Here is a 17767-nt window from a genome sequence, read left to right on the forward strand (position 1 = left end):
GAGGGTGAAACGGCGGGGTGCAACAGCTCGGAGAGTCCAACCGATCGGACGCCATTTTGTGTTTTTTTGGAGAAGACCTGCATTCTGCATTCCATTGAAGTTTTGAGTGAGGGAAAAAAAAACATTGCAGTATGTTATTTTTTTTCATCCATACTGCTTGAATTGTATCATATGTTGGACACTATATTTCCCAATAACAGAGTGATCAATTTCCAGACCCCCCCCCCCCCCCCACACACACACACACACACACACACACACACACACACGTTGCACCTAGAACGTTCTGAAAGGGCTCAAGTGAAGGAGGGAGAGTTCCCATCTCTGACCAAAGTTCCAAGGCACGCCTGGTTGATACGGCAACCGTCAAAGGATCATCAAAAACTGACGCGAGAGAAAATTTTGTTGGGTTTTCAACAAGCAGGAACGGTCATCTTTGACTGGGTTCTGGTCCGTTTTAAATATTTTATTGGATATTGAACTGGAAGTGGACTTTTTATTTGAATTGTTCAGTCAATATTTTTTCATGAGATTTCCCCCCAAAGTGTTTTTCATAATGTTCAGCGGGGGGCTATATATAGATGTGTATGACGGAGGAGGAGAGACGGCCTCGACACACACCTGCATATAAACCATTAAAACCAACTTAGTATGACTCTGTGGTTTGTCTGTTTGCATCAGGTCTTCTGACCCTGGTTTTCTCTGTGTACCACATGTACAAAAGAAGAGATTTGGTGAGGCTGCATTCTCATTTTATGCACCCAGATTGTGGAATGCAGCCAGTTTACATTAGGGATGCAACCTCAGAAAAGATGTTAAGTCAACACTAAAAACCCATCTTTTTAATATTGCCTTTAAATGACTACATAATTAAATTATGATTATATAATGATTGGAGCACTTTGAGCTGCAACGTTTGCAGGGAAAGCACTATACAAATAAAAGTTATTATTATTATTACCGTATTATCTTATAAGAATAAGAACAAAGAAACAGGGCAAACATTTGATACAAATACTCATTTATTGCAAATCATGCAGTGTTACAATCAAAACTCCTGCTGGACAATTACATATTCTCTTTTTATATTTAAATCTCAGTACAACGTGAAACCTTTGTACTCTCTCAAACAAGCTGAAAGCATAAACCTGGGAAACGTCCTGGTAATATTGAAATACACCTGGCAATGCTCTCACCATACAGGTACGCCAGACTGAGCTCCTGGGAAAATCTAAATCAACCACCCCATGGATTAAACAATTTACCAAACAATTTACCCACAATACCTTTATATGATAGGTCATATGAAGGTCACATTCGATATTGTGAAATAGTCAGTGCATTGGCGAGATAAAGTATGAGAAGATAAAGAGAGAGAAGAGAACCATGTCTGACCAATCTGTCATTCCTGCCCTGCTGACTACAGACCAGCCATGCTGTCATTACAGCATAGTAACACGCATAGTCCTTACTGCTCCCCACCTACAGACTGCCCACAGCACAGGTTAGCTGTTTAACCCCGTAAACAAAGAGTCCAAAAGACGTCATCTGGGCCAGAATGTGGGTTCAGATGACGTCTTTCTAGGACGTCCAGATGACGTCTTTCGGACGGCTTATGGGCTACAGAATCGTCCATAAGACGTCCTAGAACAACGTCATCTGGACGTCCTAGAAAGACGTCATCTGAACCCACATCCTGGCTTCCCTGAGGACGTCTTTTGGACTCTTTGTTTACTGGGAAAACAGGGGTTTTATGTGAAATACATCATTAATTAATGTAAACCACAGAATCACTCAAACAGTGATACGGCATATACTTAACTTTTTTTTTCTTCTTCTAAATCTACAGAATAGAATAGCAGTCTTGTTTTGTAGTAAAAAGATTCGTTTTTTAGTGCCGATTTTTCAAAATGACATCTCTGTAAGCCAATGCTTTCAGTGCACCCTGCGAGTTCAAGACATGAGAACAGACTTGGCTTAACACCAACCAGTTTAGAGGTGAAACAGTGGAATAAAAAGTGTTTCGCTTGGTCAGCATGTCCAAGGATAAACAACCCAGGTGTAAATGTGTTAAGCCATGTATACAATATATGTACATAATCCAGTGGTTGTGGGGGGAGATGAAGCACTAAAACAAACAAACCAATAGGGGGGGGGGGCAAACAATTTGAAATGTGCCTTGTAGTCGTGCAAGGAGCATGGTACAAAACCACCTACTCCAGTGCTCTCTCTCAATAGTTCAAGATGGATGCCTCCCGCCTTAATCAGGCTGACCTTTAAGAATTAAACAAGTGAGAGGAAGTCACGTTTGGTTGTTTACATCTCTCCTGAATTAAATTTTTTTTGATGGAAATAAGACAAGAGAGGAAGCCACGTAACACTATTGAGATGCACCCTGGGAGTGTGTCCTAATAGTCTGCGATGGCTCCCCAGTTCCTCCTTCCTGATCTGAAAGCACTCGATAGTTTTGAGCAAACTATCTAAATCCAGAGTCCTTTCACTAGATCAGTGAGGTCGTGAGGGAAGAAGCGAAGAAGTCAATAGAAGAAGAACGTCTTCTGAGCGTATCGGACTGGAACACACGCCACAGGTAAAGGGTGGACAGGATGTTTATTTCAGATTTCAGGACACCCCAAAAGGTCAAAAGGTCACGTCCAGAGGGGCTCTCCTCCCCTCCTCTAGCGGTTGTAGAACTGGGAGGAGACCCAGGCCAGCCCCCACTTCAGGTTAGTCAGCATGAACTTCAGCGCCTTGGTCCACTGCTCCTCTGAGTTGAACTGGGTCTTGATGGAGTAGGAGCCTCCGCTGCCGCCCGTGTCTTCGATCTTCCCCTTCTCCACGTCCATTCTGAAACACAGGATCAGCAGGAAGAAGAGTTTGAGATAATATGTTTACACCCTGCCAACATTTAAACAGTGCCTCAAAACCCACCTCTTCAAGCTCGCCTTCACCAGTTAACCCTCTCCCCCTCCCCTTCCCATGTGTCCCCAGCACTACCTTAATTAGGACCCTATACTTTCTTTTATTTATTTATTTATTGTTCCTTTTTATTATTACTATTCGATCTTTTCAGTTTGTAAAGTGTCTGAGTGTCTAGAAAAGCGCTATAAGTCTAATGTATTATTATTATTATTATTATTATTATTATTATTATTATTATTATATTTGATACACTAAAGGCTCCATTTTGCTTCCTCTAATAGCCCATTGGCAGTTCTAAAAGCAGATGCGAAGACCACTTGGGTGTTTTCGTGTCACAGAGAGGCGAGTCTGCTCAGATTACACCTGCACCCCCTAGTCATGGTCAAGAAAACATTGCTCGCCTTGAAAGGTTTGGCAACCGTTTGGAAGTCTAAAGAGGAACTGAAGAGAGCTGTAGACACAGTCGGTAATAATAATAATAATAATAATAATAATAATAAAACGTTATTTATATAGAACCTTTTTAAAACAGTTTGTGCTTTACAAATAGATAAAACAGGTGTGCAAATAAAAACAAAAACATAAAGTAGAAACAGTAAAATGCAACAGGTTAATAAAGAATAAGAGAAGCATCAGAAACCAAAATAAAAAGTAGAAAAACACATTAAAAAGAATAAGGGCAGTATAAATTAACGGAGCCTAGTCTATAAAAATTTAGGAGATAAATCAAGGCAGAATCTGCCAGTGCAGATGTCCTCCCTCTTTAACAACCCGATGATTCACCAACACTGTACCTGGAGTTGGTGTTCAAAACTGTGACATTTTCATAAATAACCAACCATAATCCTGCCTGGATTTATGTCCAATCATAAGTTTTCAGTGAAGTTTACTGACCTGTAGGGCAGGCAGAACCCTGTGTCGCCTTTCTCCACCTCCTCCTTAAACTGCTGGACACAGTCCAGGAACGCCACCATGGCGTGGTCAAACTTGTTGTCCCAGAAGAAGCGCAGGCCGCCAGAGCAGTACAGAGGCAGCTCCTACACACAGAACACAGAGAGGGGAATGGTACATGCTAAATGGACTGCACTTATATAGCACCTTTATCCAAAGCGCTTTACAACAGCCTCTCATTCGCCCATTCACACACACATTCACACACCAACGGCGGCAAGCTACCATGCAAGGCGCCGGCCCGCCCACTGGGAGCAATTTGGGGTTCAGTGTCTTGCCCAAAGACACTTCGACATGTGGCCAGCCGGGGCTCGAACCGCCGATCTGACGACCTTGTGATCATTAGACGGCGGCTCTACCTCCTACGCCACAGCCGCCCCCAGCCAACATAGAGTGGGAAGCAGAGGGGACAGGGTTGGATCAAATCAGGGAGATCTCTTCAGTGATAGAGGCTAGAAGTAGGAAGTAGGGACTTTACTGGGCTTGCTGTTGAAATATTCATAGGCCATACGATTAGCATATTCTGAAGCAGATGACTGTGTTTGTTTGCAGAGAACACATCCATTACCTTGGACTTGTCTGTGAGCGACTCCAGGTAGGAGTGATTTCCATACGGGACTAGGCGGTATCTGCACAGAAAAGGAAAGGGGATTGAAGCACTACAGCGTAATTACAATCCTTCATCCATGGCTAACTGTGAACCATGTGTTACTGCAAAATGGAATAATCTACATCTAAAACATAGGCAATGCTTTTCTCTGAAAACACTGCTGTAAATAACACCCATTCGTGACGACACTGACTAGGTTGTGGCTAGCGGGCGGTGTGATGTTGGTGTGTGGATGTTGGTGTGTGTGGTGTGTGGATGTTGGTGTGTGTGGTGTGTGGATGTCGGTGTGTGTGGTGTGTGGATGTTGGTGTGTGGGGGGTCAGACCTCTGGAAGCGCAGCCCCATCTTGTTGGCCAGGGCGTGGATGTTGGTGTGGAGTGTGTGTGGTGTGTGGATGTTGGTGAGGAGAGTGTGGTGTGTGGATGTGGGTGTGTGCGATGTCAGACCTCTGGAAACGCAGCCCCATCTTGTTGGTGTGGAGTGTGTGTTGTGTGTGGAGTGTGTGGATGTTGGTGTGTGTGTGTTGGTGTGTGTGAGGGTCAGACCTCTGGAAGCGCAGCCCCATCTTGTTGGCCAGGGCGTGGAGCAGCAGCACCGTCTGGCCCCAGGCCGCGTTGATCTCGTTCCACTCCACAGGCACGCTGGGCAGCCGGCCCAGCCGGAAGTTGTTGATGGTGCCGAACTGACCGCTGTGCCTAGAGGACCACGGCAGCACACACCACAGATCAACGTTGGTTAACAGTAGAAAAAGCCTTGCCTTTTTTACCTACTAAAAGAGCAGGGGGCTCTTTAAAATGCTAACCTTCCATTTACACACAACGACCACTAGTTGGCCGCTTGTAAATTAGCCTGCTTCCCACTTAGTCAGTTTCACTATGTTTCAATTTAAACTTTCGTGGGATTTTTTTGGGGATTTGCTCATCTATACATTTTTGGAAAGGGCATTGTATGAGGAATCAGAAAATATATGTTTCCATTTGCACAGATGTCTGAAAGGCGGCCATCTTGGCATTTACAAAATGGCCACCATAATACACACGTTTTGTAATATCTTGGCTTCTAAATAAGCTAGAACATTGATTTTAACTGCTAAACCTACATTTTCAGGGTCAAGGAATCAAATGGTTGTAGTTACAAAGCTATTTTTTGTATTCTTCAAAACAAAACAAAAGTATATGGGCACAGGCAGCCATTGCCCTGCAGGATCCATAATTGGATCCCCTGCAAAATTGGTACTCCAAACATGAGGATGGCATGCTTAAACCAACAACCACAGACGTCCTCCCAGCCCCAAAGTCCATCATTGAGATGGTACAATGCAAATGCAAAACTGACTGTTCTTCTGGCAGATGTTCATGCAGAGCTAAGAACTTAGCCTGTACCGACATGTGTCAGTGCAGCAGCCAGTGCCAGAACGATGACGATTCCCAAGCCGTGACGCACGAAAGTGATGATGATGAACTAATCTAACAGCCCAGCTCACATTGTCACGCATTGGACTCGCCATTCACATATCACATCACACATAGCATAAACGCTTATACATAGTCAAGAGACACAACCCGCCTGTCATTACACATCTAAATACACATCCCACAAACAGAACAACCAGCACACCATACACTCCCCACATTCCTCCCATTCATTTATTTTGTTTCATTCCCTATTTTTATCATTAAATATGATATACAGAGCTTATTCTCCATGCCGCACCCGCCTTGAAGTCCTGGCTGAGAGCGTTCCTCACTTCCAGTTTGCGCCAACTCAAGATTCTCAAAATCTGGCGAAGAGCCCTAGTTGTTGCGATCCCTAAACCGAATATGCCTGAAGGGGACCCTAAGAGTTACCGTCCCATCTCTCTGTTATGCATCCCCTTCAAGATCCTCGAGCGTCTCATCTACACCCACATCGAACCAATTGTCGACCCGCTGCTCCCACGTGAGCAGGCCGCGTTCCGACGCGGGAGGTCGACCGTAGATCAAGTCACCCTTATGACTCAAGACATCGAGGATTGCTTTTTGGCAAAAAAGAAGGCCGGGGCCGTCTTTATAGACCTGACGGCTGCCTACGATACCGTATGGCATCACGGCCTCTCCTGCAAGCTGCTCCGCCTGCTGCCGGACAGGCACATGGTCAGAATGATCATGGAGCTCATCCGTAACCGCAGCTTTACCCTTACCACCGGTTGCGGACAGCTAAGCAGGCTTCGACGCCTTAAGAACGGCGTCCCTCAGGGATCGGTCCTGGCCCCCCTCCTCTATAATATCTACACCTATGACCTGCCCAACACACTCTCGCGGAAGTACGCCTACGCAGACGACCTCGCAGTGGTGTACTCTGCTGGAAATTGGCAGTCTGTGGAGGGGATTCTGAGCCAGGACATGCAGACACTAGTGGCATACTTCCGGAAATAGAGATTGAAGCTTAGCGAGGCAAAGACGGTATCGGCTGCCTTCCACCTTAACAACAGGGAGGCTAAACGTGAGCTTAGAGTATACCTAGATGGAACTCCCCTGCCATGTTCCGCTGAGCCAATCTATCTCGGTGTGACATTGGACAGGACACTCACGTTTCGCCGGCACCTCGAGTCACTGCGCAAGAAGTTAACAGCTTGTGTGGCGTTGATGAGGCGACTGGTTGGCTCGGGCTGGGGCGCCGGCGCAAAGACCTTGCGCACGGCAGCCCTAGCCCTCGTTTATTCAACTAGTGAATACTGCGCCCCAGTATGGTGTCGCAGTGCCCACACCCGCCTCATCGACTCGCCTATAAACGAAGCCTTGCGCATTGTGACAGGATGCCTGCGTCCTACCCCCGTGGACCACCCACCCAACGGGATGCATGGTCTGTCGGTACTAGATGACGAGACGATGACGTGGCTTCTGGAGGGGTGTCCAGAAATATAGCCCGGGTGAGCCCCTCAACCAGCTCTCGGGGTGGTAAAAGGGTAGCCCCTCGGCCCCGAGCCTGGTGGAGTGGAGAGGAAAACAACTACCCATACGCCGAAAGAAGATCATTAAATATGCCATTAGGCTAAAGATTTACCTGCCTCTGTATTGCCTTACTGGTTGCTGGCTGTTGCCATAACATCCAAAAATGTATAGATTAGCAAATCCCCCCAAAAAGCCAACAAAAGTTTAAATCATAACATCGAGACTATCTAATGCAGGAGGTTGTCATGATCATACTGTGGTCTGTGGACTCACGTATGGAAGTAATAGAAAAACTACAATTTCTTAAAGTATAAGTTACACATTTTTATGTGATGATATAAAAAAAAAAGAATACAAAAAATAGCTTTGTAACTACAACCATTGGATTCATTGACCCTGAAAATGTAGGTTTAGCAGTTAAAATCAATGTTCTAGCTTATTTAGAAGCCAAGATATTACAAAACGTGTGTATTATGGCGGCCAATTTGTAAATGCCAAGATGGCCGCCTTTCAGACATCTGTGCAAATGGAAACATATATTTTCTGATTCCTGATACAATGCCCTTTCCAAAAATGTATAGATTAGCAAATCCCCAAAACATTCCCACGAAATTATATAACAAACCTGACTAACTCAGAAAAACTGCTAAATAGCTTTATACTAGCTTATCCTGAAGTGACATTGAAAATGTAAGGATACTGGGTGGTAGAACGCACATATGTAGGAAAGGATCATCGAGTGCAAAGATATAACACTTTTTTTTTTTACTAACTAAGTGTTAAAAGAGTTTTGGAAAACAGAGTTCTCTTTATGTCTTATTTAGAGTTCCCTTCTCAGGCGACAGGCTTAACAGAGGCTTGTCTGAATGTGTGCAGAGGACTGGTAGTAGTGTGTGTGATACCAGATGTGCAAGGTTACGTTGAAGAAACGCATCATGTTTCAATCGGGGACGTGTGGTTTCGATTTCGGCGTGTGACATGTTGAATTGCACAACTGTTAAGTGTTTATTTTGATGTAGCCCTGTTTCCCATGATAATATTTGGCTGTGAAGTGCTGTATTTGAGTTGAGATTGGGTTGAAACACTTGAAACAAACCCTAACTTGTTTTCTTGTTACCGTGACGATGGCCGACGGCACACACCTTAACTTGTTTTCTTGTTACCGTGACCGCCGATGGCACTTGTTCTAAGCAAAGGTACTTGTCGTAAATCGCTTTGGATAAAAGTGTCAGCTAAATGACTCGGGGGTAGAGGTGGTCTAGTGGATAACGAGTTGGCCTTGAGAGTTTAACAGGAGTAGTGCTCTGCCAAGTATTGAGTTTTTTGTTTGTGGAACAGTTTTGTGGCTGTGATTTATATGAGGTGTTTATCTTGTGTATGCAGGGGAATATTAAGGAGGCTTGAATGGTGTTTTGTTTTTGTTTGAGTTATGGTGCTTTGGAATTGTTGTTAGTGTGGAGTAATGTTAACACTGTACCCCCTCTCAATTTTTATGATAAAAAAAAAAAAAAAAGAAGAGTTGGCCTGGTGATCAGAAGGTCATGAGTTCAAATCCCACCTGAGAACCACACCACTAGTATGCTCTTGAGTAAGGCACTTAGCCCTAAACATTTTATTGTAATCTCTAATTGTAAGTCGCTTTGGATAAAAGTGTCTGCTAAATGAAATGTGTCTTCCTTTAATTCTACTCTTAATGATAAGTAGCTAATTGGTGTGTGTGTGTGCGTGTGTGTGTGTGTGTGCGTGTGCGTGCATGCTCGTGTGTGTGTGTGCATGCTCGTGTGTGTGTGTGTGTGTGTGTGTGTGTGTGTGTGTCATTACCAGATATGGAAGGTGGCGTTGAAGACGTTGGTCTTCTTCAGGCGGTCCAGTTGGATCTGACAGTAGCGCATCTGGTTGTCCACGCTCTTCAGCTCGTCATCCAGCTCCAGCTGCTGCCTCTTGAACTCACTGTACTGCTTCTGGTACCTGGAGGAGGAGGAGGAGGAGGAGGAGAGGACAGAGGAGGAGGAGGAGGAGGAGAGGACAGAGGAGGAGGAGGAGGAGGAGAGGACAGAGCAGGAGGAGGAGGAGGAGGAGAGGACAGAGGAGGAGGAGGAGGAGAGGACAGAGGAGGAGGAGGAGGAGGAGAGGACAGAGCAGGAGGAGGAGGAGGAGGAGAGGACAGAGGAGGAGGAGGAGGAGGAGGAGGAGGAGGAGGAGGAGGAGGAGAGGACAGAGGAGGAGGAGGAGAGGACAGGACAGAGGAGGAGGAGGAGGAGGAGAGGACAGAGGAGGAGGAGGAGGAGGAGGAGAGGACAGAGGAGGAGGAGGAGGAGGAAAGGACAGAGGACAGAGGAGGAGGAGGAGGAGGAGAGGACAGAGCAGGAGGAGGAGGAGGAGGAGGAGGAGGAGAGGACAGAGGAGGAGGAGGAGGAGAGGACAGAGGAGGAGGAGGAGAGGACAGAGGAGGAGGAGGAGGAGGATAGGACAGAGGAGGAGGAGGAGAGGACAGAGGAGGAGGAGGAGGAGGATAGGACAGAGGAGGAGGAGGAGGAGGATAGGACAGAGGAGGAGGAGGAGGAGGAGGAGGAAAGGACAGAGGACAGAGGAGGAGGAGGAGAGGACAGAGGAGGAGGAGGAGAGGACAGAGGAGGAGGAGGAGGATAGGACAGAGGAGGAGGAGGAGGAGGAGGAGAGGACAGAGGAGGAGGAGGAGGATAGGACAGAGGAGGAGGAGGAGGAGGAGGAGAGGACAGAGGAGGAGGAGGAGGAGGAGAGGACAGAGGAAGAGGAGGAGGAGGAGAGGACAGAGGAAGAGGAGGAGGAGGAGGAGGAGAGGACAGAGCAGGAGGAGGAGGAGGTGGAGGAGAGGACAGAGGAGGAGGAGGAGGAGGAGGAGGAGAGGACAGAGGAGGAGGAGAGGACAGAGGAGGAGGAGGAGGAGGAGGAGAGGACAGAGGGGTCTGAGGTCTTCGTATGGGTTCCTCTCTCTCTGCACCCTGCAGCTACTCAAGTGAACTTGGTCTCTCTTTATTCCCTCTTAGATTTCTCTCCCTCGTCCAAGTTTATTGTTACACATTACACAAGTGTAAGAGAGTAACCTTCCTGACACTGCAGCACAAGACAATAAGGCAATAATGCATAATTCAAGATAATTAAAAAAGTGACAATAGTACAGGACATAAGTGACAAATAAGACAGGATACAATTAGCAGTAACCAGACAATTTGAAGATCAGACATAATTCAATAAAGTGAAGTCTAGTTCCAGGCTGTGGCTCTTGGGCCACGTCCTCTCTCTCTCTCTCTCTCTCTCTCTCTCTCTCTCTCTCTCTCTCTCTCTCTCTCTCTCTCTCTCTCTCTCTCTCTCTCTCTCTCTCTCTCTCTCTCTCTCTCTCTCTCTCTCTCTCTCTCTCTCTCTCTCTCTCTCTCTCTCTCTCTCTCTCTCTCTCCCTCCCCCTACCTCTCTCCCTCCCTCTCTCTCCCCCTCTCCCCCTCTCTCTTCCCCTCTCCCTCTCCTCCTCCCCCTCTCCTCCTCCCCTCTCTCTCCCCCTTCCCCCCCTCCCCCTCCCTCTCCCCCTCCCCCTCCCCCTCCCTCTCCCCCTCTCCCTCTCCCTCCCCCTCTCCCTCCCCCTCTCTCCCTCCCCCTCTCTCCCTCTCCCTCTCCCTCTCTCCCTCTCCCTCTCCCTCTCCCTCTCCCCCCCTCCCCTCTGTTCTACTCACTGTAGCTCCTCGGTGTCCAGCTGCTGGCTGTGGCAGCGTCCCTGGGCCAGGTCTGAGGCCACGCCGGCCCTCTGCTCCTCCACGGCCTCCAGGTCCTGGACCAGAGACTCCTCCTCCCTGCCCAGGTGCTCCAGCTCCTTCAGCAGAGTCTCCTCCTCCTCCTCCTGCAGCTGGTTCAGCAGCTCTAGGCATTTCCTCAGGTAGAGAAGGACACACACACACATTACACATTGTACATTGAGATTTTGGTGAGGCTGCATTCTCATTTTATGCACCCAGATTGTGGAATGCACTGCCAGTTTACATTAGAGATGCAACCTCAGCACATATGTTCAAGTCAAGACTAAAACCCCATCTTTTTAATATTGCCTTGTGGACACTCTCTGTGGACAAATTACTATATCATTAAATTATGATTATATAATGATTGGAGCACTTTGAGCTGCAACGTTTGCAGGAAAAGCAGCTATACAAATAAAAGTTCTTATTATATTATTATTATTACAGACAGAAAAAAGAAATGCACACAAACACAAAAAATTAAATACTCGTACGCCGATGAGACAAGACATTATGACCACTGACGATGTGATGTGAATAACACTGATTATCTTGTTACCATGGCACCTGTCAAGGGCTGGGATATATTAGGCAGCAAGTGAACAGTTCTTGAAGTTGATGTGTTGGATGCAGGAGGAAGTAAAGACAGGAGTAAAGACCTGAGCGACTTTGACAAGGGTCAAAAGGTGGTCGTAATGTCTTGGCTCATCAGTAGTATACACATACAGTACATACGTAGCGTCTGTCGTAGCATGTGGCTACACTCACTTGTAGTTCAGGCACTCATTCTCCGTGATGTTGAGCTGCGTGTCCAGGTGGTCTAGCAGAGTGTCGGTACACTCCTCACACAGGGGGTGGTCCACGTCGGTCTGACCCGACATGATGTCAAACAGGTCGCTGGTCACCTGTGAGGACGAGGACAAGGACAGCGTAAGTGGACTGCACTTCTATAGCGCCTTATTCCAAAGCGCTTTACAACAGCCTCTCTCATTCACCCATTCACACACACATTCACACACCAATGGCCGCAAGCTACCATGCAAGGCGCCGGCCGGCCCGCTCACTGGGAGCAATTTGGGGGTTCAGTGTCTTGCCCAAGGACACTTAGACATGTGGCCAGCCGGGTCTCGAACCGCCGATCTGCCGACCTTGCGATCATTAGACGCCGGCTCTACCTCCTGCGCCACAGCTGCTCCACAGCGTGAGCGTCACTCGACCTCAAACCTTGTCGCAGACACCTCAGAAAGCCTAGCCACGTTTCCCAGGACGGTACATTGAGTCGCCTGAGATGGAAGTCAGCTCTTAAATGACCACAGCCTCACCTTCAGCCTCCGGCTCAGGTTCTCCATGGTGCTGCCGTCAGACGCTTCTCCAATCAGGGTGAAGCTGTTGGCGCTCTCTGTGGACATCATCCTACAGAAGAAGAAGAAGAAGAATGTTTTATTTGCCAAGTTGCAATCAATTGGAATTTGTTTTGTTTTTTTGCTCTAGGCACAGGGTCAGCCATAGTCGGCGCCCCTGGAGCAATTCGGGGTTAATTAGGGGCTAAATGCCTTGCTCAAGGGACATGCTTTCGGCCTTTCAGCCTTCCGATTGCTAGCCGGCCTCTCGAACCTCCAAGGCTACCGCCGGACATGGTGAATGAGAGCAGGGCATACCCAGACAAAGCAGGAAGACCACAATAGCGAGCCTATATAGTTGCAGAAATGTCTTAATCAGCACTCTTTTTGTTCACCTATTGATCTGTGTTGTTGTTGGTGTTGTGGTGAGGTGATGTGTGATAAGACACTCTTACCTCGCGGGGGAGATGTACTTTCTGGCGACTCCATCCTGCTTTGTTTCAACAAAGATCTCCTGAAGAAGAGAAGACGACCAGGACAGTGTTCATGTATATAATAATCATAATAATAATAATAATAACTCTTATTTGTATAGTGCTTTTCCTGCAAACGTTGCAGCTCAAAGTGCTCCTATATGACAAATACGTCTCGACAGGACGGGCTCAAGACAAATACATCTGGTCCTCTGTGGCTCAGTTGGTAGAGCGTGGCGCTAACAACGCTTAGGTTGTGGGTTCGATTCCCGCTGGGACCGTATATACTGAAATGTATGCACTCAGATAAAAGCGTCAACTAAATGGCATATAGTCTTCATATATGACATCTTATCCGGTCTTTTCAGATTCAGGCACCGACAGGGACAAGGGAACTTGGGATGGAGATGGAACTGAGCCGTAAGTCTCTCTCACCTCTGGTGCGCTCTCCCCTTCGTTGCTTTCTGTCTGTTTGCTTGGTGTCACGGTAACCAGTGGAGCTGTCAGAGGAGACAACACAAGACTCACAACTTTGAAAATAAACTGTCACATGTTACAGAGGTCTACAGATACCCACCCACCCCCCACACAAGCTGAGGTCATGGAAACAATATACTATGGGAAACGCTGTGTGTTGTGGTCATACTGTGGGAAACTGGACTGCAACTGAACCATGACACTGCATCTGACACTCTTTCACTCTCTCTCTCTCTCTCTCTCTCTCTCTCTCTCTCGCTACAAGAGGTTGAACAGAGCTGATGTGCAGTGTTTAAAGGGTTAAAGGTAACACATCACATACCTATGAGTTCCTGGATGGTGACACGGTCGAGCACGTTGAACGACGTGTCCAGCTTGAGAGGCTGACTGCAGCGCTGACACACGAAGCTGACCTGCATGGTGGTGCTGGAGGACTTAGAGCCCTCCATTGCTGCTGGACGTCAGGAACACACACACACACACACACACACACAACTTTGCATCAGCTACTAGACACTTTATGAACTCACAGTCAAGCTTAGCTACAGTGAGCAATTGGCTTGTTGGAGTGAACTAGCTCGATTACACACTACTGCATTCTCCCCGTAGACTCAACTCAACTCAAGCACCACTCTCCTCTGTGCTCGCAGGCAGGACAAAGTATTGGCCTTGTGCCTATTCGTGAGCTTAGAATGATAAGGTTCTATCTCCGTTTAGGGCAGTTCAGAGATATTGAGCGTCAAAGTTTTTACATTCCATTATGTTCTGTGAGATGGAACCTTTGTATTTTATGAATTACTAACTCAAAAATGTCAACATTTTAAAAATAACACCACACAGGCATTAATAAACACCTAATGGATCAGATTATGTAAAAAACTCAATTTTGACCAAAAATGGAGATAGAACCTTATCATTCTAACGTCACGACTAGCTGTTAACAACCTTAACTTCGGTGTTAACGTACCGTGAGAATCAGTTACCGAATGTTGTTGTTGTTGTTGTTGTTGTTGACAGAACACTTGTGTACGTAGGAGCGCTACTCCGCATTAAGGCTAACGCGTTAAGCTTAAAGAGATAAGCTCCGCTCGGTTGAAAGCCCGGCGATGATAATGCTAACTCAATGTCAATTATAAAGATGAGTGTTTTGATGCATTGCAACTAAGCTAAGCGTCTTATAGTGTGTTTGTAAAACGACATATTTACAGATAGTTGTCATGACATTTGTGTTTCCCCTACCTGAGGACTTCCTTATTGTTGTTATGACGGAAATGACGTCAGTGTTGACATCCGGTTAAACTTAGGTTTGCTTTGGTTTATTTATTATTATATTATTTATTAGCACATGATTTAAAAAACTGTGCAAGGAGGGAACGAAGCATAGCTAAAGTTCAATGTGCAATAAAGAACACTTAATACATGTAAATAACACAAGAGAAACCACAGACAAAATCATATCCATGGGGCAAAACGGTAGGATATCACAAAAACTGAAAAAGACACAAGGATACATAGCTTCCACAGAACACATCAAGAAAAGAAAAACAGAAATAACAGCAATAATCGTGGAAAATAACACAAGTTATGAAGAATTTAAAAATAAAAATAAATAAAAATAAAACATAGGAAGTGGTCACTGGTCACGTGCCAACAAATAGTTGCGGGAAAAACTGAACGAGCTGATCTGAGGAATGAAGGAAATGACAGGCTACTAACTTTCACAATGTTTGTGAATGTTTGTCTGTTTGTAGTGTTTTTATTCATATCTCTCATTATCTGTGTCCGATGGAGGTGTGAAGTTATTCTAATAAGACGAAGCAGCGATTCTCCTCCTGTCATTCATCCTGCCACTTCAGACTCCACTCCCACTGGGGTTGTGTGTTTAAGTAAGTTCGCTAGCTGACCTCAACACCACACAACAACATCACAACATTGATTTATTACACTTAGCTAACTATATAGATCATATATCTGATTGCCAGTTGCCAGTTCGTGACGTTAGAATTATAAGGTTCTATCTCCATTTTTGTCAAAATTGAGTTTTTTTTTTACATAATCTGATCCATTAGGTGTTTATTAATGCCTGTGTGGTTATTTTTAAAATGTTGACATTTTTTAAGTTAGTAATTAATCAAATACAAAGGTTCCATCTCACAGAACATAATGGAATGTAAAAACTTTGACGCTCAATATCTCTGAACTGCCCTAAACGGAGATAGAACCTTCTCATTCTAAACGGAGATAGAACCTTATCATTCTAAACTCACGTTATTACACTTACATCCTTGTTATCGGACAGACAATCTAGATAACTATATAGATCATATATCTGATTGCCAGTTGATAGTTGTCAGTTGATAGAAATGATCAAATACTGCTAGTAGACCACTGTTGTCACTTGTCACAGACCAATAGTGTCAACACAATTCAGTCTAACAGTTTAAGGACACATATGACAAGAGGTTGGGGATTCGAGTAGTTAATACAAATCAATGATGTATTACAGTTGAGTGCTGTTCAACCGTGGACCACCATGACAGCCCCTAAAGCAGAAGTTGTCAGAAAGGGGATCTCGGGCCTATGTGCCACCCTGCAGTGTCCAATATGGTGAGTGTTATTATCAAACATTAACCAAAAGTACTTCCATAGCTATTTACTATTAGTGGTGGTTAACAGGTGGAGAGTATGCTACAAAGTTTGATTTTGTACTCTGTCTTAATTATTGTGTTGAAACCTGATATTGTTGTCATAAAGCAGTAAATGATGTTTTTGGTGATCTTGTGTCCTTCTGCTTCAATTCTGTCTAGTTTGGATTTGATGAGCATACCTGTATCCACAAAGTGTGACCATCATTTTTGCAAGTAAGTAGCCTTTGTGATTTCTGTGCTGCATGGTATGGTATTTCCGTGTTGCTTTGTAAATTAATCTTCAGAGAAATAATTCAGGTTACACCTTAACTGCTCCTCCTGAGACATCTACTGCCCCCCAGCACTGCGTCTCCTGAAGACACCCGCTTTTCCCCTTTACTGTGTCCCCTAAAAACGTCTTTGCTTGTACTGTTTCTCTGTTTCTCCAGTGTAAAAAAATAAAATAAAAAGAAGGTTTAGAAGAAGGTGATAGATGAAGAGTTTTCCTTCTATCAATGGCCCCAGGCCTGAGCTGGATTACTCTTCCTGCTACGACTGATGGATTGATGATTCACTTGCTTAGTCAAATGTATTGATTGTAAGTCGCTTTGGAATAAGGCGTCTGCTAAATGACAAAAATGTAAAATGTAAATGTAAAATAATTGTTACTTTTCAAAATGTCAAAAGCCCTCAATGCTACGGTTCTCCGCTTGGTTAGGTTTTGTATAACAAAGCTATTGGATGGCAACAGAAGAAATGAAGCCAAGTGTCCTGTTTGCAAGACCAAGATCACAAAAAGGTAAGACATTTATGTTAACAGTGGACTGTAGATGCATGTATTATTTACTCTCCCTCTTTAGTAATGTTCATTACAGAAGTAAATATTTAAAAATAATAATATTTATATTTAAAAAAACAGCCAAGCATTCAAGTACGTTAAGTGGCACTCCAACTCAGATAAATGGACCGGAACATGCTCTGTCATAATAAACAAGTTCAAGTAGTTTGTGCTCGGGTAACTTTGATGCATGGTACCATAGTAGTCTACTAGCCTAGTCGTTTTTGATGAAGTCAGTTATAATGTTTATAATCATATGAGGAGCATCCTTAATTCTGAGGTTAATTGGCATCCTTAATTATGCAAAGTGACCAACAAGACGGAAGCAACAGACATATAGGGCCGGTTTCACAGACAAGGCTTAAGCCTAGTCCTGGACTAAATCACACTTTCAATGTAAAATCTCCATTGAAGATGCTTTTTAGTCCAGGATTAGGCTTAAGCCTTGTCTGTGAAACTGGCCCTAAGTGTCTTGATGTGTTTCTAATGACAGCAACCCTGTCTGTCTATGCCTGTTTGTGTTTTATGTCCTGCTGGTTGCCTTCTGGCTTCTTGTGTTGATTTTTCTGTTTGGTGAGCCGAAGACAATTTTCCACCTTGGTGGACAATAAAGTTATATTCAATTCAATAGTTTTGATGTCCTGCCTGCAGGAGCTTGCAGGATGGCCCAGGGTTCCAGAGGCTGGTTGAAGGGCTAAAGAACATGGTCCAGGCCTATGAGAATGACACCGGCACCAACTGTAAGTCAACACAATAGGCTAGGTGCACGATCTCCACTACTTCCTGAAAGGCACCTTGCATGAACATATCCTGTCCTGTCTCACTCTATTGGTTT

General features: G+C 45.2%; 1 protein-coding gene across 1 annotated transcript; it reads right to left on the minus strand.

Moving 5' to 3' along the window:
• Positions 1–1047: 1047 nt before the first annotated feature.
• Positions 1048–13916, minus strand: becn1 (beclin 1, autophagy related; the record flags this gene model as incomplete). The annotated part of the gene is made up of 11 exons (XM_080542004.1): positions 1048–2847; positions 3817–3959; positions 4442–4502; positions 5029–5178; positions 9235–9381; positions 11118–11312; positions 11946–12082; positions 12500–12590; positions 12973–13031; positions 13426–13490; positions 13790–13916. 11 exons carry the CDS (start codon positions 13914–13916, stop codon positions 2679–2681), a joined length of 1344 nt encoding a protein of 447 aa, XP_080398130.1. The 3' UTR covers positions 1048–2678.
• Positions 13917–17767: the final 3851 nt, after the last annotated feature.

The sequence above is a fragment of the Nansenia antarctica genome (assembly GCF_963989245.1).
Source record: "Nansenia antarctica genome assembly, chromosome: 11".
In the NCBI taxonomy this organism is placed as follows: domain Eukaryota; kingdom Metazoa; phylum Chordata; class Actinopteri; order Argentiniformes; family Microstomatidae; genus Nansenia; species Nansenia antarctica.